Here is a 26517-nt window from a genome sequence, read left to right as displayed (position 1 = left end):
TCCTTGAGCCAAGTCTTCTATTAATTTGATAAAGAAATGATGTGTGGTAAATGATTTGACTTCAGCTGATCTGCATTCACTTGTGCCACCCTTGACAACAAATGTGCTATAGCTTCAAAGTGGCCATTTGGACTCCAAATGAAACATTTCTAGTTAAAAAATGAAACTGGAAAAAAACATTATACAAATAACACGTACTGTGGGAATCAATGTTATGCAAAGCATTTTGCAAGCTGGCTGAATCACTGTTTGGGTTCTTGCATAGCACTACCATATGAACCAACATGTAAAGCGAAAAACTGTGTGCATGATCTGAACACGTGTGACAACAGCAAAGCAACGATGACACATAGCACTACCATATGAACCAACATGTAAAGCGAAAAACTGTGTGCATGATCTGAACACGTGTGACAACAGCAAAGCAACGATGACAGTATAACAGCATGGCCACTGATTTATTGTGCTTTAGTGAAGAGATGTTACAGCCTGTTCCATTATGAGCTGGGTCAATCTTGAACGCTGTATAATATACAGAAAACTGTCATGCTCTTGGTTTCATAAGTGACTTGTTCCTATGTGACACCATACAAGCAAAGAACAATAGTAAGGTTGGCAATTACGTATGCATTCACTTCTTGTATCTGTGGCATGCAAGCATCTACAACATGCAAGTATGTTCTCTTGTTCTTTTTAAAAAAAGTGTGTTGTGTTGCTATGCAATGCAATGCACGCGGCAATTGTCTCAAAACACTAGAGGGCATTGGCATAAGATATACAAGTATGCCTGTGTCTGTGGTCAAATGAACAGGTGATCAGGCTTTTTTGTCAAGGGCCCTGGTTCATCCGACCATCAGACACAATTTTTTTATTGAGAATGCTCAAAACGAGGCAAGGCAGGAAACTGCCTACACAAAATGCCTGGTAAAAGACAAAAAATGCTTTGCATTAAAAACAAGAAGACAGACGGGTGGTGGTGGTATTCGTAGCTGGGTAGGGGCACCAAACAAAATTTTAGATTCAACTTTTTAATAAGACCCAACAGGTAAACTAAAACTAAAAAAAAAAGGGGGGGATGGGGGAGAGCAAGCCATCATTGCAAAATGCACAACGACCACAGCAAAAGTAGATTTGTTTGCTTGCAATAGTCACCACATTTCCTGTTCTATTAAGATACAAGTGCACAGGAGCCAGTTTGCAGACAAAAAAATAAGAAGAATGAAAATATTAGCAAGTAAAAAACTGAAGTAAAACTATCCCTTACTAGATGCGACAGGAAGCACTCTGTATTCCATCCAAAAAAAATTATTGGGCAAAGATGTCATTTGAGAACTCACGTTCGCTCCAGTTCTCCTGGTGTCACATCAACAATATAATCATCCTGAAAGTCTGTGATAATGGTGTCACTAATCCAGGTCTGAAAAATGACATTTGACAATGCATCAAAATAGTCTAAAGGCCCATTTCAAATACAGAATATTTCGTGCCAGAACCCTAAAACTACTATTGGGCAGGTCAATGGGGTAACAGTGCTTCTGATTGATGATAGCTCTGTCCTGCCAATCAATACATTTTTGGTGGCTGCTTTTATCACTGCTAGAAACCTAGGAGCATGTGACTCATACATTTTCAGTTAAGAAACCTCTTTCATATTCTCTGCACCTTCCTCCCACAAATTAAAGGAATCACGACCATCTCCAACATGGCACCAATCCAAGGATTAAAAGAAAAGAAAAAAACACACATGGTGTGATCCTTACATTATGCAATCTCACAATTCCATCGTTTCTAATAAATACCAGCTTGAGACATTTGGGGTGAAATAAATAAGATATTAAGACAGAGGCCATGACCACCATTTAGTCTATGTCAGAAATAAAATTCCTTCATGCCAGACAGAAACAAGAACTTGTACAGCTGGCTTATCTGGCAAAGAAGAATAGTAATTACATTCTGTCGGTACAAATTTAAACAATTTAAATAATTTATTTATATATACTCTAGCCAGTGAATGCCTACCTCAATGCTTTGGCCCAGCTCTCCACGAATAACGATGCGGCTGAGTTCATCATAAAAGAGAGACATTGCCTGAGGCCAGCAGGCAGTTGATGCTCTCACGAGCTCAAGGAGTTCGACTGCAGACTGAACCAGTTCCGCAGGAGTGGCATGGCTTGATGAAGTAGATGCAGACAACTGAAGCGATTCACTTGTCCTGGTTCCCCTGTAAGATGAGCGCATTGAAGTGCTTTTCGACTCCGTAACTCCCTCTTTAAATAGTCCATATTTGGCACACATGAGCTACGAAGGCACCAGTTTACTTTTGCTATCCCAACAAATTGAAATATAAAGAGCCACCCGAAAACAAGAGGTACATCGTTAAAATAAATTGGACAAATAAAAGGAAGATGAAGCTAAAATAGATAAGCATGATTAAAACAAAGTAGCAGGACTACAGAGTGAACAAATCTCACTTGGTTGAGGCCATGGCTTTGACTGTCATCAGTGCTGCAACAACACCAATCCTCTTGGATCTGAAAGAATGTCGGCAAACATCTTTCACAAAATGCAAAAGGATGTTTGACATAAAAAGAACCCACCTGCCAGCACAACCCACCTAAGTGCTTTCAAAGCATAAATACGAAAAATTACTGGTGCAAAAACTGTTTAGCGAAATCAACTCTTTAAACTTGGTAATGGTGCCAAAGACGTCTGTTGTAACAGATGACAGACACTGGAGAGAAAACAGCCCAGGTCTAAATATCTTCATTACAAGAGCTTGTCAAGCCACTATCATCACTACCAAGTGGAAACTTTTAACATTAACTCTTAACATTTGGTAATGGTGCCAAAGATGTCTGTTACATGGCCTAAAATATATGACAGATGATAGAGAGAAACAGCACAGGCCCAAATAATACTTTTGCTACAAGAGCTTATCCAGCCATTATCATTGCCCCAAAACACAAACACTTACCTGGGGCAAGATTTTGTCACCATCTTGCGTATTACCATGTGCAACTCATCCTGCGGGGCATAAAAAGAATAAATTTAGCTAAATTCATGTAAAAGCTATGCTTTTAAATATCAGTACCTGGTAAAACAAAGAATTATCACATTACAATTTAACTTGTTGGCGCCTGACTTTGCTAATTTCACAAAAAAATGTGCGATTGGTTTCAACGTCTCATAGCAACAGAGGGGTTATGAGAGACCATGGTACAGACTCCCAAGAAGCACTGAAAGTACGGCACACAACTGTTTTTTGCTTTGCATTCTATTAAAATTACAGAAAAAGTAGCACACCTAACATATTTGTTCTTTGTACTGACATGAACTACGTACAAGTCAACGTTACAAAGCAATGCCAGTAGAAACACGCCCAAACTGGCATACTGAGTTTTCAGTCTGCTGTTTCGCCCTTTCGCTTGCATATTGTTGCGCAGCATACAAACATATGAGAAATCTTAATGTGTTAACTTGAGGTAAAGCACAAGAGAGCACACAGGACAACAGAAGGGAACGAAGACGCAGCGTTCGTTGTTCTCTTGCACTTTGCCTCAAGTTACGCAGTACCAACTAGCCCACCAGTTTGTTCTTTTAATGTCTTGCGCACATGTTTAAGTAGTTACATGACAAAATACATTCCTTTTCTTGCATTACTGTGAAAAGAGTGTTAAGCAGGTCCTACTTTTAGTAAAGAGGAATCTAGAATGTCTTGGAGAATTTTGCATGACTAAAGAAGAATAGATCCTTCTACAGTTAGAAACAGAAAAAGAAAGAGATAGAAGACCAAATTTCGGAAATTTCATCACTTTTTTAAACATTATGGACACCGATAAACTTTACAGCCTAAGCTACTCGATGCCAACTTTAGTAATCCATCAGGATCACAACCAGAAGAAAGGTAGGGTGTGCACTATAAGGGTCCAAGGTACAGTCCAATACAGTCCACTTCTGCTAATTGCTAAGCTGATCTGCCTACGAGTTTCTTTCAGTAAGTTAGTCTTGCTGCAAGAGATACTGGTAGTGGTAGTTCTTAGCGCATTGAAGGGCCACTATGGTTCGAAGTCCATTGTTTGCTTTCTATTTCACCTTTTTTTCTTTCTTACCCTGGCAAACCAGCATAATCACTGGCATAAAGAGGGAGGAAAGTGAGATGAAAAAGAATAATAAAAGGATAAGAAAAATCCACAAGGCTACTAGCTTTTGCATTCCTCTCTGAAGTGGTTTAAAGCAAAGTACAGTGCAAAAGACTACAAGGACTTTCAGCACCATGGCACCAGCAAGGCAAGTGTGCGAGCACTTTGAATTCGCATAGTGAGATCTATTTAAACCACTTTTTAATGTGTCCGTGTCCAAAAATGTCAAATGATACTTGTGCATGTTTAATATTTCTTCCAAACTTTAAATGCAGGATGAATTCAACCAATTTCACATGTCTCATCATGGTTAGATAAGGATGGAAGTAGACTACATTAAAATAATTATCATTCCTGAGATTTGAAATGAAGCCTAGCCAGTACTACTCTACAAAATTGCAAAAGACACTTGACACAGAGTATCACGACACTTCAAAAAGTGGTACAAAGTTGTACTTCGGCACAGTGTTGGGCGAGTTGAGGTATAGCTATTTGAGGCCTTTTTTTTTCTCTCACATTTCTTTTTTATCTTGTGCCGCAGTACCTCGAAGAGTTGTACTCACCTGATACGTTTCCCCTTGTCGGCCTCCGCGATAGGCAATGAGTGCAATGATGAGAAAAAGCGTGCGAATCTGGCACAGTGAGAGGTTTCTCAGTATGTCCAGTGTGCTCTGTAGTGACAACAAAAAACACGAGGGAAGAATAATGTGATCTACATTCCAGACACCTTAAGAAACTATGCGTAGTTGAACCTCGTCATAATGTACTCGCATCTGATATGAAAATACCTTCTGTATATCCAACAGTTGTTATAAGTGTAGACATCGATGTTGAAAGGAAAAAAGATCGTGAGCGTTCCCATGCAAAATAAACACAACTTGGTGCCTTAAATGGGCCACGAAAGTGTCTCCTGTCAAGTTTGATCATCTGCTGATGGCTTGCTGTGCCAACATTTGGCACATGAGTAATGCTGAATTTCAAACATGCTTTCTACTGTCATTAATACACAACTACGAAATAGGTGTGTTCACACGAGAGCAGCACATTATCACCGCTGGCCATCGAAATTGTGGCTGTCGTCCATATCCTTCTGAGAGTAACATTAAAACCTTATATGGAGTCATATAATGGGAAATTAAGTGTAAAAATTTATTGCTGGCTCATTGCATATAATAAACCACTCGTAAACAAATGTGCAAGAAAGAAGTAATTTATTCCAGAAATAAACAAGAAATTGGTGCGTTAACCTTTCGTAACATCTCATCATAATGTAGTGTAAATCTATGCTCATCACTGTCTTTAGCTGTGCACCAAACGTGTAACGATGGGAGTTTCTAGCCCAATCCAGCATCCACCTACAAAAATAACTTGAACTCCATTCATTCAAAAAACAGTGAGAACATCTCAGGAAAAAATCTGAATGCTAAAATCACCAATGCACCGTGCTACCAAGTGGCTACAAACACAATTTTGAGTGTCTTGTTCGTGGATGAGAAGGTATGCTTTTAAAAAAAGATTGCACCTGTCCTTTTTATTGCTGTCATAGCCTACAACATAAGGCCTGTAGCTAAGAGACAGGCAGAAATTTTTAAAAAAAGTAGATAACTTGCAACCTGCAATAAATGAAGGCCAAATGTTATGCACTATCGCACCATGTCACCACACGGTCATGAATGAATTTGAGTGCTTCATGTGCATAAGGAATGCCAATACTGTCAAATGAGGATAATGTATTCATTTCTTGTTGCTGCTTTTGCACATAATTTTAGTGTTTATGAAGTTATGGCAGCCATAAACACAATACAAAAAAGGAAAGAAAGACTTCAAATGAAGACTACAAGCGTGCCTTGATGAAAAATTACCAGGCACTGCCCCTGGAGAAATTCAGAACTAGTAACATTGAAAAATAGGTACTGACATACCAAACTGCTTGGCGCATTAGTAAAAAGACACCAGGTTCTGAGTTACGGAGGCCGGGTAGAGCGCAATATTTTACAAAACAGTAATGCCACACTATAAAGAGGCTAAGGACAGACAGACAAAGCAAACCAAGTTCTGAGCTTTTAACTTTTGTCACGGTAAAAGGGACCTGGACACAAAACACTCAATGGTGACACGAGCAAGAACTGCTACAATGCTATGAAAAGATCGAAAGTTAGTTTAGCAAAAGGTCAAGCTTGCTACTGCGACAATTCATAAGCATCTAAAAACGGATGCCCAGGAAAAGGCAAGAACAGCCAGAGCTTACTTTTGATCCATCATAGCAACTTCCATGCCGTTGTGTTCTCAGATGCCTAATCAAATGATTCTGTACCCCTTTCAAAAATGTGGCCAAATAAGCTATCTAGGTCAGAAATTTGATACCACCTAGGTTAAGCCTTTGATTGTCACTATCGTACATGTACAATTATGGAAACAAATCCCAAATAGTCACGGCAGTGTATGTACGGTGGTGACCGAACGCTTAATGAGGCACTCCTTTTTGAAACAAAGCGCAGCCTAGTGTTGCTCTGGAGGTGCTGCCTCCCCCCCCCCCCCAACGTCCCGTGACATCTAAAAAAATATTCTTAATGTGCTGCCGCCCCTCTACTTTTGTCAAGACTGATCTTTTACATCGCTCTATGATCTCTGCCACCACAATAGTTTGGGAGTATTTGAGTTTTACCTAGCTTCCTGCCACAGGCTCAAGCCTATGCATGTGCACTTTTGATCACCATACTTGTGCATGTCGTTTCCAGTTAAAGGTGATGGGAAAACTGATTTCTATCTCATTTCTTATCACTCAAAGCACTACCGCGAGATGCTCGCTTGCGTGGATCTCTGGCAGACATGCGATTACTTTGTTTACAAGTGGTTACTCACAAACCAGTGATAGTATTGTACGTCCGTCTCTTTTTGTAAGGTGTGCGAAGACTGATAGAACCTAGTCTAACGATATAAAATTTGATTGTCGAAAGTTTCTCACTAGCTACTTTTTTCTGACAGGTGCAAACCACTGAGCATGCTTGCACGTGCACACATGACATGCCTCGTTTTTGCTATGGCCACATGTTCCTGGCGTTGCACTCCTTTAACAATCCACATTATTTTATATTTTTCAGGCCCTTAGTTGTTGGTTCAGACATAGATAGGAGGCTGCCGTATAGCTGTCCCTGCTGGGATTGCACCTTTTATGAGACACATGATGAAAGTGGAAAATGAAATGTAATGTTTCAAAATACTGGCCCTAGCTGTGCCAAACCAATCTAAAATATAAAAATAAATTGTGTGAATTCTATTGAAACTGTAAAAAATTATTATGCTACTTGAACTTTGTTTTCAACAATAAGTAATGTTTAAAAATGCACATATTTAACTCCTTAAGTGATTTATTTTGACCAAAAGTGACCTTATTTTGCTTCTTATGGCTTACTTTCAAACTTCACTCCATCGAAAAACCCTCTTAAAGCATATTAAACCAATTTGCTTTATGTTTTACTCAAAAATACCTCATTTAATGTCTTCACTATGAATATATATGTACTTCTCATTGCCACAAACAATACCATTAGAAATGAGGAAATATGCTTCATTTTACCCTGTTTCATAATCAACTATTCTGCGAAGTAAAGTTCTTCACCAATGAAAGTTTTTCATGCATTTTTGTACTTCCAGCAGGTCACAACTTTTGTCGAACTTCGTGAAGAACGACCGGTGCAGAGAGCTTTGCAACAGACCTCACACCAGATCCTAGTTTCCTTCCAGAACCACTTTTTGGTTGAGTCTTTCTTCCTGCAGCAGATTGCGCACCTTCATGTAGGCTCTTCCTTCTTCGTTGCAGGCAGGTGCGACAGGAAATGGCGCGCTGTGAGGTAATCGTTTCCCAACAGGCTGTGCGGTTGGTCTCGCTTGTCAACTTGTGACGAATCGCTGTACTATTTCTCGATGCGTTCAATAAAACTGACGATGTGCGAACTTTCCCTCAATCTTCTGGTAGAGCAGGCATGAATTGAGGGTTGCATCATCGGGAAGTTCCTGAAGAGCTTTTTGAAGGAAACCATTTGCCACTTTCAGGGAACTGGGTGGGAGGCGATGAATTGATTCGTCTTGTCAACACCTCCCGCTGAGTGATTGTAAACGCACCACTGATGGCTTTACAACTGTGCTTTTCCTGCTCCCTCGGAGTGATTGTGAGCCTCCACTGTGGGCAATATTCAATAGCAGTGTTAGTACGCCTTTTTTCTTCCATTGGACAGCAGTGCACTTTCCCTTTTGATAAGCAAGGACTTCGTTCTTCATCATCTTGTTCAGGAATTTGAGCGGGACACCCTTTCTGGTGGGTCGCGCCTTTCCGTAGACGTCAGTCTTATGATCAATCAAGATGTCAACAAGCCAATACCTTTTCCCAAGTAAGAGTTCGATCAATTTCGGCACAACTCTTGCATTGAATGCCAAGCAGACGTCTTGTTGACGAGTTGTACTGATGTTAGTTCCTATGCCCGTGTAGAAGATGAAGTTTCTCATATATCCTGCCAACACTTCGCAAAGCAAAAATTGTTTCATGCCAAACCTGGCACTCTTGTAATGTCACCAACTCAATTGGCCCTTGCATAGCAGAAGACTCTCATCGATGGAGATGTCTCTCTCTGGGAATGAAAACCACCAATACCCCCCCCACTTCAGGCTGCCTCAAACTTCTCGAGCAGGAAAGTAAAAAAAGGCAAAGTTTTCTATAGCTTCTGCTTCAGGTGAGTCTACAAGCTGGAACTGCTCTCATTATTTACAAAGTGAAAAGCATCCTCTTTATCAAGTGGTGTATGTTCGTGCTCATAATGCCTATGCAGAATGACATTGCTAGCAGCCTGTTTCCGCTTCAGTACATGCCTCCTTCTGGCTTTTTTCATGATGTCCTGGTACAACAGAAGGGACAGAAAAAGCCAAACACCCTCAGAGGTAACTGGCGGCCACTTTCTAAAGCCTGAAGTATCATCCTTTAGCTTCTTCAAGAGGAGGAACTGTTCAGCATACCAATTTGTTCTGATGACAATGAGTCCAACGAGTTCATCGTTGAAAAACACTTCAAAGTATTCCAGCGGGTCGGGTTATCAGGGCACTCATTATTTCTTGGTGACCCAAAAAATGGAAAACGGGCCAGATGCATAAGGGGGGCTGTCGGCGTCCACACTGCATCACTGTCGGGCCAAGTCAATGACATTTTCACTTTCCAAATCATCATCTTCGGTAGAAGCAGCGATGAGAACTAAAACAGCATCCTCTTCACTCAAAAAACAAAACTCTGGTGCATTGCTTTCACTGTCACTTTCACTATGTCAGAGTCTACCAGTGGCTTTCTTTTGCATGTGCGAACTGTCAGTGGCAGATGCCAGATGCCACCGTTTCAGATTTGCCAGAAGGTGCAAAAAGCTCATGATTCCAAAACGTCTTTGTGGGCTGACAGAGTGCTGCCATCTATATAGTAAAAAAAAAAAGTGCTCTTCCAGCGTTGATGAAATGGCTGCCATCTGTACTGTAGAACATGAAGACTGAATCAAAGGAGCCTTTAAAGTGCTGAAAAAGTCAGTTTCACCCGAAAGGCGAAGCATCAAATGTGATAACAAAGTAAGGATAGTAGCTTTATCGGCCGTATGAACTTGTAAACATTTGTTTATTAACTAAATTAACAAGCACAGTGTCAGGCGCACACAGGTAAACATGAACACATTTCGCTCAATGACCGTGGAAACTCACTGTCAAAAACGCTGGAGTGAGGAATTGCAGCAGCAGCAGCGAGCAAATTGACCTTCATGCTGTCTCTCACTTCAACACGAACGAAACGTCGAAAGCACAGCGCATACGAAGCTACTGGCACTATGCGCACTTTGCCAACATCACACATCGCTTTGAAGAAGAGGTCCATGTGGGTACGTACTCTGTCCACATCGCAGATCACTTTCAAGATTATGGTGCAGTAATCAGCAGCTGTTGGAGTAAACCCCCCCTCTCCCTCACCTCGCCCCTGTGCCTCACGTGTAACAGATGAGGGCACGCTTCTTCCCCGCCTCCTTCCCTCGCATGCACAAGATTGAGCCGCGATCATTGGCTGACCCTCACAAGCTTAATTAAAATTAAAAATTATTCGCTTCTTGTTTCTCGAAATAGGTCACTCTAAGTTAGCTAAATCAGCAATAAGACATGCGACCTCTTTCTGAAAAAATGGGCTCTCAAAGGGTTAAGGCTGAATGCATGAATATTACCAAATTTAAGGCAAATAAGTAAAGGCAAACTAGGCATTTTCATACTCTTCATTAAGACAAGCGTTCACATTCCATTATACTTCAGTGCATGTGGTGCATAACCACGACACACTCATTGGAACAACCAGTGCATCTTCTCTTTGTGTCGGTGGCATATGCAGAGGAACTATTTTTTGAAGCAGGAGGCATAAATAGCAAGCACATCATGCTTCCTTTTAGAGGGAGGGGGAAGAAGTGTCTCCTGCATTCTTGATTTGTCTGACTATAAATGATACACATAAAATATAAAATTTTAATGCAGCGAAAAATACAGAGAACTCTCACTTTTCCTTATATTTTATACATGTATCTTATTGTAATTTTCTTCTCCACTACCTTTTGTCTTAACCTACATCTTTTCCATGGTCACGAGACAGTTCAGGTGTCCACTGAGGAGTAAAACAGTTGCTTGCAGCCTTGCATTTCCTACCTCCTTTTATCCTTATTGTTCCTGCTACAACAGACTACTACTATGACCACTTGCTGCTAATGTGGTCTGTGCACTCTTATCCCATTTGAAAAATTGAACTATCATTGCCAACCTTGAAGAAGCCACCATAAGGGGCCATGAGAATTGTGTGCTGACGAACGAGATCCAAGGCACAATCAAAAGCAGCATCCATCTGCGACGTGACACCGCTGCCAAAATGGGTGACGAGATTCAGCACCACTTCCTGGAAAAAGAATGGCCATCTTAAACCACCAGCACAGACCAATTAATTTTTGAGCCCCCAAGGTTTCTGTATATCCACAAAACACAACAGAAATGCTAAGGCAGAATGTAAAGAGCACACATTGCCCAAAAGTGCAGTTGATTCAGTTTAAGCAATCTCTGTCAAGCTACCTTTCCTGATCAGACAAATGCTTTGCAGATCTTTCCCTAGATTTCTATGTATGTAGCGAACCTGTCTTAAGACAACCGTCCTTTGAGATGAAGAGGTTTTCGAGGCGCCTTCAAGCTTATCTTGAAGGTAGTCCGTTGTAATTCGAAACTAAAGATACTGAAAACAAGATTGTCACACAACAGACATTTAAAAATATTTAACTTGCAAACACATTCTTTACACCATAATATAAACCTGTAGATCATACTTGGTGCAATAACTTCAGGGATAAGTGTAAATAATAATTACTACAAAGAGGCTTAGAAAGCTTCTAGGACAAAAGAGAAATTTGTGCAACTTTCTTAAAAAGGAGGCTAGGGCAGGAATGACTTGAACCTGGACAGCTCAACATTTATTTTTAAGCTTCTTTCCAAATTACTTCCTTTTTATCCGTAGCTGTAATACATGTTGTTTGTCACATTCACAGGTGGCTGCTTGGCTTTGTTTACTAATACAGTATTACATGTTGCAAAAATGCAATTCCCGTTCAGACAACTTTCGCATTTCCAATTGTGGGAAAGTCAATGAGTGAATTGGGATATATATATATATATATATATATATATATATATATATATATATATATATATATATATATATATATATATATATATATATATATATATATATATATATATATATAAGTGTTATTCAACCACATATGCAATGTGCAGCCTACTCTTTGAGTTCACAAAAATCAGAAGTTACACATTTTACTTTGATCGCAATAAACGCTTGTTATACCAAAGTCATCGCTACACATGGTACTTCATTAAAAGGAGAGGGGCCCGTAAGAGAGCCATTGTAGCATGGCAAGTGTAATAACAGCACAGGAGTTCATGATACACATTAAAAATAGACACACTCATAGTGGCAACACGATAGTGGCAAAATTCTGCTAACGTTTATAAAAACCTGCTTCATCTGCTAGCTATCATTACAGGATATAAACTGCAATCTTAGGCCCTCCAAACTGAGATGAAAAGCAAAGGGTCGCCGTGTACGCTGCACTGAAGAGAACCTTGTTGATTTGTTTCTGCAAAATTTGTACTAAGTCGACGCCAGCGCCACGTTTCAAATAATAATACGATATAAAAAGAATGCACTAAAGTCATGACCATGAAAGAGTTACAATAAAATTAATATTTTTATTAAAGCAATTTCATTATAAGGAAGGTTCAGTGCATAATGATTTAATATGAGGCAACACATAAGCATATCTATGAGCGTCGAAAGACAGAAACAAGCAAAACGTGCACTTGCAAGCTGTTCATTCATTCTATTCATTGCTTTTACTTAGGTCTTTTTATTATCGATGTGTGGCACAACCTGCGATAGAGATTAGGCTCTTGCAATTTGAGGGCTTAATGTCATGGCTCTTAACGTCCAATGTATATGAAGAAATCTACTATAGAGCATTTAAAATACAGTTAAACCTCAACTTAACTAAATCATCTATATAGCAATGTATTTAAATCTTTATCCCTAGAAGACCATGTATATTGAACCTCAATGTAACAAAGTGTAGTTAAACACGATTTCAATAAAACGAAATTTCCCTGCCGCCGCGAAAGAATACCAAGACAATAAATGGAAACACTGGAGGATGCAGATGGTCATATGATACATGTGGCTGCTTGCGAATGTGCCTCTCAAATCGCGCAACATGCAACCAAAACCAGCAGCGTTATGTATACAGTCCAAGTGTGATAAGACCCTACTGTGTCCCATGCGCTGTATACTTTAAGTGCGAGCGAAAGCACGTGAGGCAGAGCCACAAAGGATGATGGCTTGATAAGCACCGCCTTGCCTTAGTAGCAAACAGAAATGGGAGGAGCGAGGTCGTGGTAACACAATCAAGCAAGGGAGTGGGCGTGTTTCCTTTTCTAGCACGGCCAAGGCTACACACCTGCATATGGCTGTCAGCGTGGCTTAGCACATACCACGGAGCAAAGAAACATTTAGGAGTGGAAACTCCGCTGTTTGCGGCGACCAGAAAAAGTCACATGCCCGCAGAGCCGTTATCGTGCTGGCGGCGCATGGCAGCCTGGAAAGAAATCACCGCCGTTGAGAGCGCGCTGGAGCCGCCTGCGCGGGCGCTGCATTTCTTTTTTTCGCTGCAGCTTCTACGACGCGCCACATGGCGCCGCCACTGTATGTGGCCCCATCGGCGCATACAACAATTGTGACCTTATCTGGTCACCCGCGCTCGCTCGCGCTGACGGGAGTTTCACCTCCTAAATGTCTTACTCCGTGGCACATACGCAGCTCGCGCACCCTGTTATCAGTGACTGTACTTATTCGCATAAAAGATCAAGTGTCAATATAATGAAGAAAATTGCAGATTTTACCGACTTTGTTATATTGAGGTTTAACTCCCATGAGCCTAAATAATACAACACACACATATCCCACTAACTGTTTTATTGCAATAATGAGGCTTAAAGCTGAAAACAGCAATGCTGGTGGTGACATTTGTGATGTGTTTGAGCAAGCTGTGTGGGCTTGTCATTTCATCGCGATGCTGTGTTCTCTTGTCTACTAGCATAACCACTTGTGATATAAGTTTCCTGATACAATCATGAGCTTGTACTGATATTTCTCTAGAAAGGTAATGCTAGCATAAACCATCGCAACAAGGGTGTTCAAACTAAAGGTCTTCAATATCATGCCAAGGATTTCTTGCTAATCTCAGGTGAATGACATTCAAACTCGATGGACTGACAGCAAGGAGTAAAAAAAAAAAAAAACAAAAAAAAAAGCTCACATTATAGTTATGTTGTGGCTCAAATTTAACGAGGCAGCATGAAGTCAAATAGAACGCATGCACAATCATGAGCAAAATTCTTCGCACAGTTAACACAAATGCTTGAGTTATGAAAAAAGTACAAGCATGCCTCTCTGGTGGTGCCTTCATAGCAGACGAACATGCGCTGGTACATGCGCTCTCCAAACTTCAGCACCTGTGGTTCCGGACACCAGAGAAGCACCTGAGCCAGGTGCATCATCGTACGGCTGTACACTTTCATCACCTGTCAATAAAGACGAGGCAGAGGTAAATTGATGTAATGTACCCCGAATCTGACATAACAAATTGTTTACTTTTCAGAACTTCGTGCCCATAAGACGTCCTTCATCTTAGTATCATTATAAGGAAGTGTGTTTATCTATGATCCCACTGCAGAGAAATTTCATTGCAACAATCGTACAAGGTGAGGGCATCCTAAAACACAAGCTCCCATGTGACATCACACATAAGATTAACTACAGACACACAAAGCTAATAATAAAACCACAGAACATAAAAAATTGGACTAATTGGTTATGCATTATTCAGAGTAAAAGTGCCACAAAGTCATGCTGTTGTACTTTGTATCATGAAGCCAAGGAAAACACAAGGAAAGTGAACAGTTAATTTGAAATGCAGAAAATATGAGACAAGTATTTCAATTAAACGGAACAGTTAAATTCCCCTCTGCTTTTCCTAGCTTCACTGTTTGTTGGTTTAGTGTGATTGTAACTAACAAAAATTCAGCCCCTTGGTTCCTCCTAAACTTCTTGCATATGCAAACTATGATTGTCTATTTCTTTTGTAAATGAACATAGTCCTTTAAGGCAGATCTCTGTTCTTCTACCCCCAAATGTAACAAAAGACTTCGTCTATTTTCGTTATTTCAAGCATTATAACTTCTTGAATTCACCATTCAAATACGAGTTAATGAGCTGCTTCTGATAAGCTGAATAGCAGTGGCCCCTACAGCAAGTTCAGAAATAAAACAAGGAGTTTTTGCAAGAACAATGACATCTAAAGAATGATTGCGTGCATTATAGAATTATCACTATCCCGATGGTCCAGTGATGACATTGAGAAGCCACAGGTGTCACAAATGCAGAAGTTGTAAAACGTTTGAAGGCCCCTGTGTTCATTATCAGTGCTTTCATTGGGTCACTGAAGAAATTTTCTGAATTCCGAACGCAACCATCCTTGCTTTCCTGAGGTTCGGAGTGCCAAGATACCACAGGAGCTGTGCAACAAGATTTGCGACAAAGTTTAATTCCCGAGTAGCTTTTGAACTTTGGTATGGGCTAGATGCCACATTCTTTTGCGTATAACCAGCACCCCCAATTACAACACCCCAGAAATAAAAAATAAAAATCTGCACGTATATAACTCACAGAAATAACTGCATAATACAATGCTCAAACCTCTACAAAAGCAGCCTTCATTTGTGGATGCAGAACTCATCAATGTCATATCTTATTCCAGTGACTCTGTTCCCCGCTCTTCAGTGAAGTTGATAAAGGTGGATTCACAGGACAGACATGATCGTGAACAAATCAGTCACGTGACATGCGACGCGAATCTGATCACTTCGCAGCTAGAATTCACGCAACAGAAGATGACAGCGATGACAGAGCAGCCCTCGCATGGGCAACGACGATGAAGCAAACACAACCAAGCCGAAAATCCCAACGGTGATTTGGCTCTCTGCCGTATCGCGAAGTGCTTCACATGGCCCAAGGGAGCGGTGCAGGAACGGGTGACGTATGAGTTTGCCGGGGCCACGTGCACCGTTCGCTAACTACTAAAGGCAAATTGGCGACCTGTAAAAATAAGGAGAATGGGTGCCCATGAAGGAGAGGAGAAGGAAGCTTCAACATGCAGGGGTTGGGAGAGGGTCGGGTTCCCTAGGAGAGCAAGAAACATTTAATGGCAAAGAACCTTGCCTTGAATTGTGGCTTCACGGCTGCAGCATGCACGCAGCCGTGAAGCCACACCTCAAGGCAAAAATTTGCATATAGTCCACACCCCAGTTTTACTGTTAAATTCATTGAACTTTATGCTGGGGGTTATACATGCAAAAATACGGTACCTTTTAGCACTGCCACCTAGGTCCTTATAGCAGGATAAGACAATGTTCAAGCGCTCAGACACTGAGAGGAAACCAACCTGAGGGTGCGAGTCAAAAGTTCGGTCAAGGAGGCTCCCCGTGAAATGGCCACTACGCACTTTCTTGCGAAGGAGACTTTCCACAGACTTGGCTTCAGGTTTTGGTAAGAACTTGTGCAGCATGACAAGGAACAAGATGTCAAGAGTCTGAGAAAGGAAAGAAAAAGAAAAGTTAACAGGAACATGACACATACCGAGTGTTAAAAAAATAGGATCTTGTTCCGACTAAACCCCTGGCTTGTTGGCACTCAACTTTCACACAGAGGTTGTGCTTTGCAGTGGCTTCAGAATAATACTGTCTGTGGGCATCGCTTGTCCCATCCACAATAAATCCAATGTGTGCATCATCTGGGGTGATGCCACTCAAAGCGCGGATCCTGTTGCAAGGGTACAGTGGTGCGATCTGTCACAGCTGCAATAAATACCATGTTTTCACTGTAAGCTGTAACAGATGGCCTGTGACAGATGGTGCCACTGTTTCATCGGAATGGAATACAAATTTTTTTGAGTGTCAATGACCACTTAGGATTTAGTGTAGACAAAACAGGCAAGTAATGCCCACAACTGCGTTATTAAACTGAACCCATTGCAAATTGTTACCTCTGTACAAGTTTTAATGCAAAACGAAGCAGCTGTTTAGATGGAACAGCCATGTGTACTGACGCTCCTATATATGCCCCTTGAGTACACCAAGGTTCCAAGTTTTCAACTTTCAAATGTGTATTTAAGACAACGATGTGGGCAGCAATAACTCACCTTGTGTTCTGCAGCAACCTTGACATTCTCAATAATCTGCACAAATGCAATGCATTTTGTCCTTATTACTCAAACTTTTCAATAAATACCACTTGCATCATATGCCACATTATAACTTGCAAGAGCACAATCAACACTTGTGTATGGATGCCACTATTTGAACAGAATGATGCTGCTTGAGAAGGCATGTTCTTCTTACATGCTGCATTCTCATCAAGAAATAATTCACTGGCTCTATCAGGGTATGACAGAACCAAAAATTATTCCTAATGCTTTGGCATGACAGTGCAAGATAGCTTTTGTACTTGGAATAAGTGCACATTCTAAAAAATGCAACACTAACAGCTTGTGCTATCGTATCAAACAAGAGGCATGCAGGGAAAAAGCTTCTTTCAAAGGACATGGTATAAAGCTGACAAGGAACACCATGCAAAATCAAACATTCATGATTGTTACTTTCGTTATAGCTGCCCGAATATTGGCAATTTCAAGTACAAGTTAAGCACGAAAGCAACACAAAGACATTTATCATATTTACCATTTACCATACTATGGGCATTTTACCAAATTGTCAGTATAATTGGGAACATATTGAAAAGCTTCTGTAAACAATTCCTGTGGACAAAAAAAGGTAATTTGACATTTTCAGCATCGAACTTGCACATGTATCTGTATATTCAAGTTCAAGACTGATTTAGAACCCACAATGCGTATTTTTATGTCTCCATGACATCACAAGCAAACCAGATAAAAAGTAAAAGAATAAAGTGACACGAACCTTCATCCAAGCATCACGAAGAAACCTGCGGAGCTGCACAGCATTTGAAATTTCAGTGAGTGTTTGGAGCTCCTCGTCTTCCTCGGTACTGTGTATGCGTAAACAACAAATATATTTCTAACATCTATTTTAGGTTGTGCAAGAAGAACAGCTGGCTCTGCCTATCCACTGCAACTGAGCCAGTAATTTGCAATAAACAAATAAATCAAAGTTAACACTTCATGAAATTAAAAGACAACACATCTAGTGTGACAGCGCACCAACAGCACACTATCATGCACTGTGGGGGTGCTCGACTCTCACACGTCACCTGATGCTTTCCTCGCATGGCTCTCGCTTCTGTAATGCGGCTTCTCTGCGTAGCTAAGCACCGGCGGCGGTCAGTGCAGTTGCAGACCAGTATGAGAGATGGTGCAAGTGTTGCGCTGCTAACGCCACCTAACAGCGAGGTTATTCGAGCGCGAAAGGGAGTAGGCTCTTCCTCATTGGATTGGAGTCGGCGAGCGGTGTGGACCTTTCGTGCACTCGCCCATCGTTCGCAGGACTGTTCTGCGAAAAGCTCAGGATGAGGACACCGGAATGGAAGAACACGATCGTTCAAATGTGCCACAGTTCGCGTGACCATACACATGAACGATCAGGAGTTGGTGTCCAGCTTGGGGGCAAACATATTCGCTCGCTATCTAGTCGCAGTGAGCCATACTTCCTCGATTTGTCGCGTGCCCATCGGCATGTTCTATGGCTAGTAATTTGGCTAGTAGGCATTAGTGCATGAAAGGTGCAATACATGCCCTTGTGATTGTTTGCACTACTGTGTTGTCATTCCTTTGGCCCAAGAGCATGTGTGAGACTCCACAGCATGCCCAAAAATGTTTCAATGTGAAATCCTTGTCACATGATCGCAGAAATACAATGCTTTCTGTTGACAACAACCATGCCTTTTGGCCACTTAATAAGCAGTGTGAATGGTGCGTGACACACATCAAACCCCTTTCATTCTGGCTGTCAGCTGCCTCAAGCAAATTGCTTGTGATGCAAAAGGCCAATCTCACCATAAGTTTTCACCACGCTGGCAGTACTGAAAGAATCGGTATTCAAAGTATCAGTATACAAAGACTCAAGCTAGACGTTTTTTCTTTTAACCTCTTCTAGCTGGTTGTTACAGTCTCATAACACACTCGCTCTGAGCTCCTACATCATAATAAGACATTCTGGTGTAATGTGTACTTTCTTGCCTATCAAAAACATGGAAGCTTGCCGCCACCTCCCACTTAGAAAACAACACTCTGCAGATAGAATTTCTAACAAGCTTGAAAGGAATTCATGCGGCTGACCCCAACCAAATTCACAATTCACAGGAATCCTCTCTGCAATGCGTGCTGTCTTACAGGCTGCCATGAAACGCAAGACACTTCGCTTTCCAAGCTAAGGGACATATAGTAAACAAAACATGCAGATGTTAAAAAAATTCTACAACTAAGTGCCTACCTTTACTTTTTGTGACTATCTCACAAATATCAACATGGAGCAGCAAATGGTGTGAAAAACAAATGGCAGTTTTAGGTGTTGTTCAAATGTTTTTTTCCAAGCAGAAATTCAGACAGTTAAGAGGTTAAATATAGTCAATATGGTCAATGTTGAAACATTACCAACACAAACAAGGAGCTTCATGACTGAGGCAATTTTCTTGCTCACACATCTACTTCAACACGAAAATGCAGATCGCCCTGAAATATCAGCATTACACCACACCTTCTTCTCTATACCGAACACTACATTCAACATGCCTATTAAAACAATGCTCGGATATCATTCAGATTTGAATATTCCTCCACTGAACCAGTATCAGATAAGCTGAGACATAATAGCTCTTTTATTTTCCACAAAGTGGAAGCTTGTCACCCAGCCATTTACCACAAGAGATATCTCAGCTGATGTAGGCAAACTCAAAGGTAACCTCTAGAAGTCGTATGTAAAAATTAAAGTATCCTGACAAGTGTGATTATTAGAATAAAGTAACGTTGAAAAACATAACATGGCTTATTTGACGTCATGGCTGGGGCATCACGAAATGGTTATGCGATCAGTCATCACCATGTTGAAAGGCATGTTTTATCACAGCAGAGACAGATGGCACCACTGTCCTTGTAGCAAGATCAACATTTTTTTAGAGTCATCGCTGCAGATGGTACGGACTTTGGCTTTACTATGAACGAAATAGATAAGCAATGCTTATAAGCAGGATATTAAACTGAATAAACTTCAAAATGATAGCTGTGTGCAAAGTTTGTGGGAGAAATCAGGTCGCAGTATAGCTCGAAGGGTCATGTATGCCTGGTTGTTCAAGTTATGCAATAGGCAGTACAGTTAAACCTCAATATAACAAACTTTAATATAACGAAATACTCGATGTAACGAAGTATCTAACTTTTCATAACCACTTGTCCATAGAACACGATGTATTTAGAACCTCCATATAACAAAGTGTTTGTATGCGATTTCAATATAACGAAATTTCCCTTCCACCGCAAAGGAATCCCAATAGACAGCTTTAGTTGGCCGTCCGCAACTACCCACGTACACAGCATGCGAGACCGTATGTACGTAACAAAGCATGCACACATGAAATGGCAACAGTTGGCCAGACGCAGAAGTTGAGACGGAGATTGCTGGCTTGCACGCGCAGGAGCCGGTAGTGTGCTACTCAACGCTGCCATATGCCAGCTCCTGAAACTGTGGAGCCAATATCAGCCCCCAAAAGTCCAACCACAAGCCGGAGTCATATCTTCAGCAAGAGCCATATAGAAAAATTCACTCGTGTGGACACATGAAAACAAACGTCTTACAAAGCTAGCAGAGCCCGTATTGAACGCTACGCAGCTTTAAAAAAAGATGCGGGCGCACGCAAGAGACCACGCTTGCTCCTGCGCTCCTGGGTTTCCTGCGTATGCAGAGCTGTCTAACTGTCTAACAAATAAAAACTTCTGCAGACGCAAATGGTCAAATTATTGAATTACAAGCGGCTGCTTGCAAACACACCTCTCAAATTGTGCGTGGCGCGACAAGAGCAACTGCTGAAGTACAGCTGCATCATCTTCCGAATAAAGTCCAAGTGTGGACAGATCCTATCATGGCCAGCGCACTTTGTGTTTTAGGTGTGAGTGAAATTATGCAACGGTGAGACAAGAAAGATGATGGGTTCCATGAGTATTGCCTTCCTGCACAAGCAAAAGGAAAAAGGGGAGGGAAGCTTGCTCAACGCAATCAAGCGCGTGCGAGGGGAGGGGGTAAGTTGGCGCTTCGTGATTTCTGGCGCATGTCTTGGCCGTGGCTGCGCATGGCTGTAAGAGCAGCTGAGCGCATACGCAGCCGTGCACCCTGCTTTAGAAGTAATCTGCCGTGTGTGCAAAGAGTGGGTGTGCCCAGACATTGTGGCATCATGTTAGCTGTCTTCCCACGCATTTAGTATTGAAGGTTGCGTAATCTCGAGTTTCGGTGACCCGTTGGAGCGAGAGGCAGACGAAGCATTCGCTCCCCGCTGCTGGCGCTTTTCATGATAGCGTCGTCCCAGTGCGGGTGATGCTATCAGCTGCGGGGATGGAGTGCCCGCGAAAGCGTGGCTGGCTTCACTTAACCCTTTGAAGGTTTTTGCCGTACATGTACGGCAGCGGTTTTTTGTCCCGCAAGGTCTTAGCCGTACGGATACGGTTCCGACCCTCCGTTTGAAATTTCGCGCCATAATGACGATACGTGCTCACCGGGAGGTGCTGCCACCTCTTAGCACTTACAAGATGCGTTTGAAATTGGTGCTACCTTCTTGGGGACATAGATAAACAGAGCTGATTGCTAGCTTCAGCGCGTCGCTCAGACTGTGGCAACGACCCTTTGGCGGTTTCGGTTGGGGGCAGTGGTTTCGGTTGGGGGCAAGGCACGCGAAACGTCAATTTTTTCTTTGTCGGCACTCTCTTGCAGGGCGGTGGCAGTTGATTTCTATCTTGATTGTCGCTGCTCTTAGTGTGTTTATCAGCGCCGTTCGCGAGGTATTCTCGCTCTCAGTGGCAACGTGCTTTCGCGGTTTCGGTTCCGCCGCGTGATCGCAATGGAAGCGCGCGAAACATGGTTTTTCTCTTTGTCGGCACGCACTCGCAGGGGCGGCGGAAGTTGATTTCTATCTTGATTGGCACAGCTCTTAGCTTGTTTATCTCCACCGCTCACGAGGTATTCTCGCTCTCTGCAGCAACGCGCTTACGCGAGAGGGTGCCTCAGACCTCTGCCCAAGGCAGCCGCACGCAGAGATGTCGTGTGCGCCAACACAACTCCTCGCTCCAAGAGAACGGACACGCATTTTAGGTGTGCAGATTGCGATAAGGCGCTGTGCGTAGAACCGTGTTTCAAGGAGTACCACGCTTGGAAATACTATTGAACATTTTGCAGTTCTGAGTGATGCCGACACCAAAATACCGTTCCTAATTATTTTTTACTATTTATTCCCGACTTTATACATTTTGAACATTCAAGATCCGCAATAAAGTAATTTGACCACCTGGGAAAGTTTTTTTCAAAATAGTTCGACCCTCAAAGGGTTAATTCATACCGCTGATGTGAAGATATTGTTGACGTGGCATGAAACCAAATCATTCGTCACTACCTCCCAAATTCATCAAAATAAATTTTCTCATTCAAATGTCCTTTTTTTTACTGCCCGAAAATTAAGAAAATTCTGCGCCCCTTTCCTTGTCAGAAAAATCGATCGGCAGCTGTACTCATTTGCATAAAAGGTCGCGTTTCAATACAACGAAATTTTGACATAACGAAGCAAATTGCTAATTTTACCTTCTTCGTTATATTGAGGTTTAACTGTATATATGAAAAAGAGAAAAAGACGAAGTCTCATGATTAGTTCTATCAAGTAAAACAAATGAATATGCAGTAGAATTATTAACAGCCCAATTATAACAATACCTGAAATTTGTTGGCGTAGATGTGACAGGTAGAATGTGACGAAGTTCAAGGTTGGCCCGCAGCTCAGAAACCACCTGGAATGTAGGCAGATGCAACCAACAGGTCCTGTGAGCTGGTAGAAATTCCGCAGAAGCCATCATTTGAATAATCTATGTTTTTGTTTAAACACCATTAGTCATGGCTGCAGTCTTCTGGTACCACTAGACCTCGATAACACTGATGCAATGAATTACTGGATTCAACTAACTTAAAATCTAGTTGGTCATGTTTAATGTCAATGACTAGTCTACTTTCATAATAAAACTGAAAATGCAACTTTTGAGACAATTTCGGTCACAGTACAGCTAATAATTGTTCACTTACCGCTCAATATATGCATTCCAGTAGCAAAAATGTCAAATAGTACTAAGAAAAATCAACATGAAAGAGCACATTTTAAACACACATACCCGTTCTGCCCAATGGCTTGGCTGGCCTGCAGCCAGCAAGCTCTTGCGCCAATCGTGTGTGATCACACAGTTGCATATTAAGTTATTAATGTCTGTGAAAAGCACATTCGCAATTTATTACTGTTCACATATTGGCATGGCAAGCCACTGGTCAGCCGTAAAAATCAGTAGGGGAGACTTCACTGGCCAGTTAAGTCACACTTGTGCTTCTTTTGCATAACCTCAATCATTACCTTTTTTTCTCTTTTTTTTTTTTTGCTGATAACAAGATGTATGCTTATAATGAATGGTGAATGTATTTTGATGTTGCAACTTTGTTATAATGAGGTTTGACTGTATTATTAGTTATTCCAACTGATTTAGAGAACAAAACAATTTTGTTAGTATTTGTTTTATTTATCAAATGGCACAGTCGCACCTCAACATATAAAGTTATATTTCCTGCCAAAAACTTCTTTAAATTGAGAATTTTGAGGTTTCTACATTTCACTACGGTAGAAAACTACACACCCTTTTAAAACAGTTTTTGCCACTGGAACTTTTTCAGTAAGCACACATGAATGAATTTCTCTAAGAATTAGGGGCAATCATATCACAACCACTACATAGGCCCTAATTTTGTATGTTCATTATGTTCATTGTTAAACATTGCTAAAATCAGGCTGAACTGCATGCATTGTAGGCCAGCACTTTGGGCCACTTCAGGCCAAACTGGGTACAAAATAAAAAGTGTGAAATAAATGTAACAAATATATCACAACAATAAAAGCAACTAACATAACAAAGAACACACTTCTGAATAAAAATCTCTAAGCATAATATTCAGGAAATCTACTCCAAGACACCGTGAAGAGAATAGTGAAAACTAATTGCACACACTGCTAATGAAAGGCTGTAAAGTGCTCACAGCGTTACAATTCAGCATGTTCTAATATTTATTTACGCAGAACTTAAAAGCCTCATGTAAAGCTATAAGTGTCTATTATAGAGTTAAACTTCAATTCAACAAACTCAATAGTACCTGGCAACTATTTTGTTAGATTGAGATTTTCTTAAGATCACTTATTATGCCCATGCATTGAAGAACCACAAAATTCTGCACGATTATCACCTTCATGCACACTTATCATAAACAGCGAGCCTGTTCAAGTGTTTTGTCTTAATCTTAAGAGAAATCTTAAGAGACCAATGGTGTCGATTAGCTGAACTGAAACTCTGCATACGAGTATTTTCCCCAAATTTCCCCATATTCCACCCACCCCCAAACTTTATTAAATCGGGTGAGAAATTGAGTGAACTTTACTACTTCGGGTTTTCAATGCATTAAGCTCTACAAATATGTGTCGGAGAGTTGGAAGCACTATTTCATAACATTGCATTCTGTTAAATCTAAGTTTGACTGAATGTGCCCACAGAGGAAGAAAAATGTATACATAAAAAAACAAAAGCAAACACTGCAGTGGAATCAAACAAGAAAACACTCCATAGCTGATTAAGAGAACTTCTGCAAAGTGACAACTGTCTTTCCCAAACACTGCCTACCTGTGAAGCTTCCTGGGCAGTGCAATTGGAAAGCACAAACTTAACGGTTGGGGGCAGTTGACTGAGCTTTAATGACTTCAGCACGGTCAACACACGAGTTCGCACCTGTTGAAAAGGAAAGCAAGGCACACAATCTCAAATGAAGAAGCAGACACATTTTCATAGCTTTTGTTCGTGGCCAAATATTGAAAAGTATGAAAGATCTTTAGAGCGCAGTGATACATGGAGGTTGTGCGTGGTTCAACAACACATCAACAGTAGGTCATGAGTTAAATTGAGACCCTACTGTCAAGGACAGAGCTATCGCATACTCCTTCAAATCCCAGATTGTCTGCAACCCAGTTGAAATAACAGACGAAGAGGGAAAAAATCAAGGAGGGGCTCTCAGAATTTATCTTTTTATACAGATAAACTTCTGGAAAAGAACAAACTTTGACCAAGCTTACCCCTCATCCCTCCTCTCACAAAAAAAAGGGGGGGGGAGTCAGTGCAACATTAGAATCAAATCACAGGAAAACAGAAATGGCATATTGTGAAGTTACCTCAGAAATCACTTCTGGTTCCACGTACAGGTTACTGAGGGCTTCAAGTACGGTAGGGCCAAGCTCTTTGTCATCAGTAAAGAGCTCACTGTAAGGATATCAACAGCGTCAGTTAACCAAGCATACCACTGAGTTGTATGGCAATTCGTGAATAAAAAAAATGCACAAGATAACAGCAGTACAGTTTTTTACACTTGGAGAAGACTGCAAAGAATGCTCATTGTCTTCCTTGCACCACTCTCACCGTCTCCAGTCGTTCGTCTTCTCTGCACGAAGCATATGCAATGGCGGATGCTGGTGTCACAGTTATGCAGCTATGACAAAACAAGGCCCGAGTTCTGATGCTAGCCCCTTCTGATGGGCTGGAGAGCACAGGCACAAAAGGAAATTACTCCTACCTCTTATGAACGTCAGCATGTGCAGATCGACTGTGTGCTCATTGGTGTATGTCGCAAGACTATTTTATAAAAGGCTTCCTGCTCAGCTTCAAGGTGTGACACGGGCATTGGCGCACCTAATCATATGGGAAAACTAACATTAATGTGAGCACCCTCACAAATCACCTAGATCCTGGATTCCAACATGGGAGCATTTTTGCTGAGTAGCCTCGCGTGATGAGTCAAAATGCCTAGACTCATCTACATGTTACATTGAGAAACTATTCCATGTTATTCTGCCTCGCTGCCATTGTGTCTAAGGAGCAATAAATAGCCTTTGTTGTGTTTCCACTTGTGTGTCTTGAGTCGTTTGTCTCTTAAGAGCTAAACAACCTCAACAACATTCAAACAGAAAATACTTAAGCTGCAATAGTGCAACGTGTAGCCTGACGTGTTAGTCAGATGCGGTCAGGCTGTAATTGTGATTGTACAATGTACTGGCAACACCCAGTTTGGGAGATTCTTATATATAGTACAGTTAAACCTCGATGTAATAGAATCAGTAAAATTGGCACTTTACTTCGTTACACTGAAATTTCGTTACATTGGAATCAGACTTATGCAATTAAGTTCAGGTGCCGATAAATTTTTATCACATGGAAGGGGCCGATAAATTTTCCAAAATATCGGGCAATTGAAAAAGAAATATTTATAAAAACAAATAATTTTGTTGAAGTTGAAAGTCAGCGACCAAATTTACAATTTCATGGTATGTCGGCATCTTCACATCGGCCATATGAAGTGAAGCCTGCGACGCTTTTGTGTCTGCCCTCATGGCTGATAGCATCGCCTGCAGTGAGATGAC

General features: G+C 41.3%; 1 protein-coding gene across 1 annotated transcript in view; it reads right to left on the bottom strand.

The window, feature by feature from the left end:
• Window positions 1-26517, bottom strand: part of Fancd2 — an 84570-nt gene that overhangs the window by 38486 nt on the left and 19567 nt on the right. The window contains exons 11-23 of the mRNA XM_075682096.1: window positions 25276-25363; window positions 24734-24838; window positions 22743-22816; window positions 17781-17868; window positions 17003-17038; window positions 16247-16393; window positions 14193-14327; window positions 10954-11085; window positions 4703-4810; window positions 2975-3024; window positions 2472-2531; window positions 2020-2221; window positions 1338-1417 (exon numbers count right to left, since the gene is read on the bottom strand). Coding sequence (XP_075538211.1) covers window positions 1338-1417; window positions 2020-2221; window positions 2472-2531; window positions 2975-3024; window positions 4703-4810; window positions 10954-11085; window positions 14193-14327; window positions 16247-16393; window positions 17003-17038; window positions 17781-17868; window positions 22743-22816; window positions 24734-24838; window positions 25276-25363 — 1305 coding nt within the window. The remainder of the gene's footprint in view (window positions 1-1337; window positions 1418-2019; window positions 2222-2471; window positions 2532-2974; window positions 3025-4702; window positions 4811-10953; window positions 11086-14192; window positions 14328-16246; window positions 16394-17002; window positions 17039-17780; window positions 17869-22742; window positions 22817-24733; window positions 24839-25275; window positions 25364-26517) is intronic.

The sequence above is a fragment of the Dermacentor variabilis genome, chromosome 2 (genome assembly GCF_050947875.1).
Source record: "Dermacentor variabilis isolate Ectoservices chromosome 2, ASM5094787v1, whole genome shotgun sequence".
Taxonomy (NCBI): Eukaryota; Metazoa; Arthropoda; class Arachnida; order Ixodida; family Ixodidae; genus Dermacentor; species Dermacentor variabilis.
The sequence above is the reverse complement of the archived record's forward strand: the minus strand, read 5'-3'. Positions and strand labels throughout refer to the sequence as shown.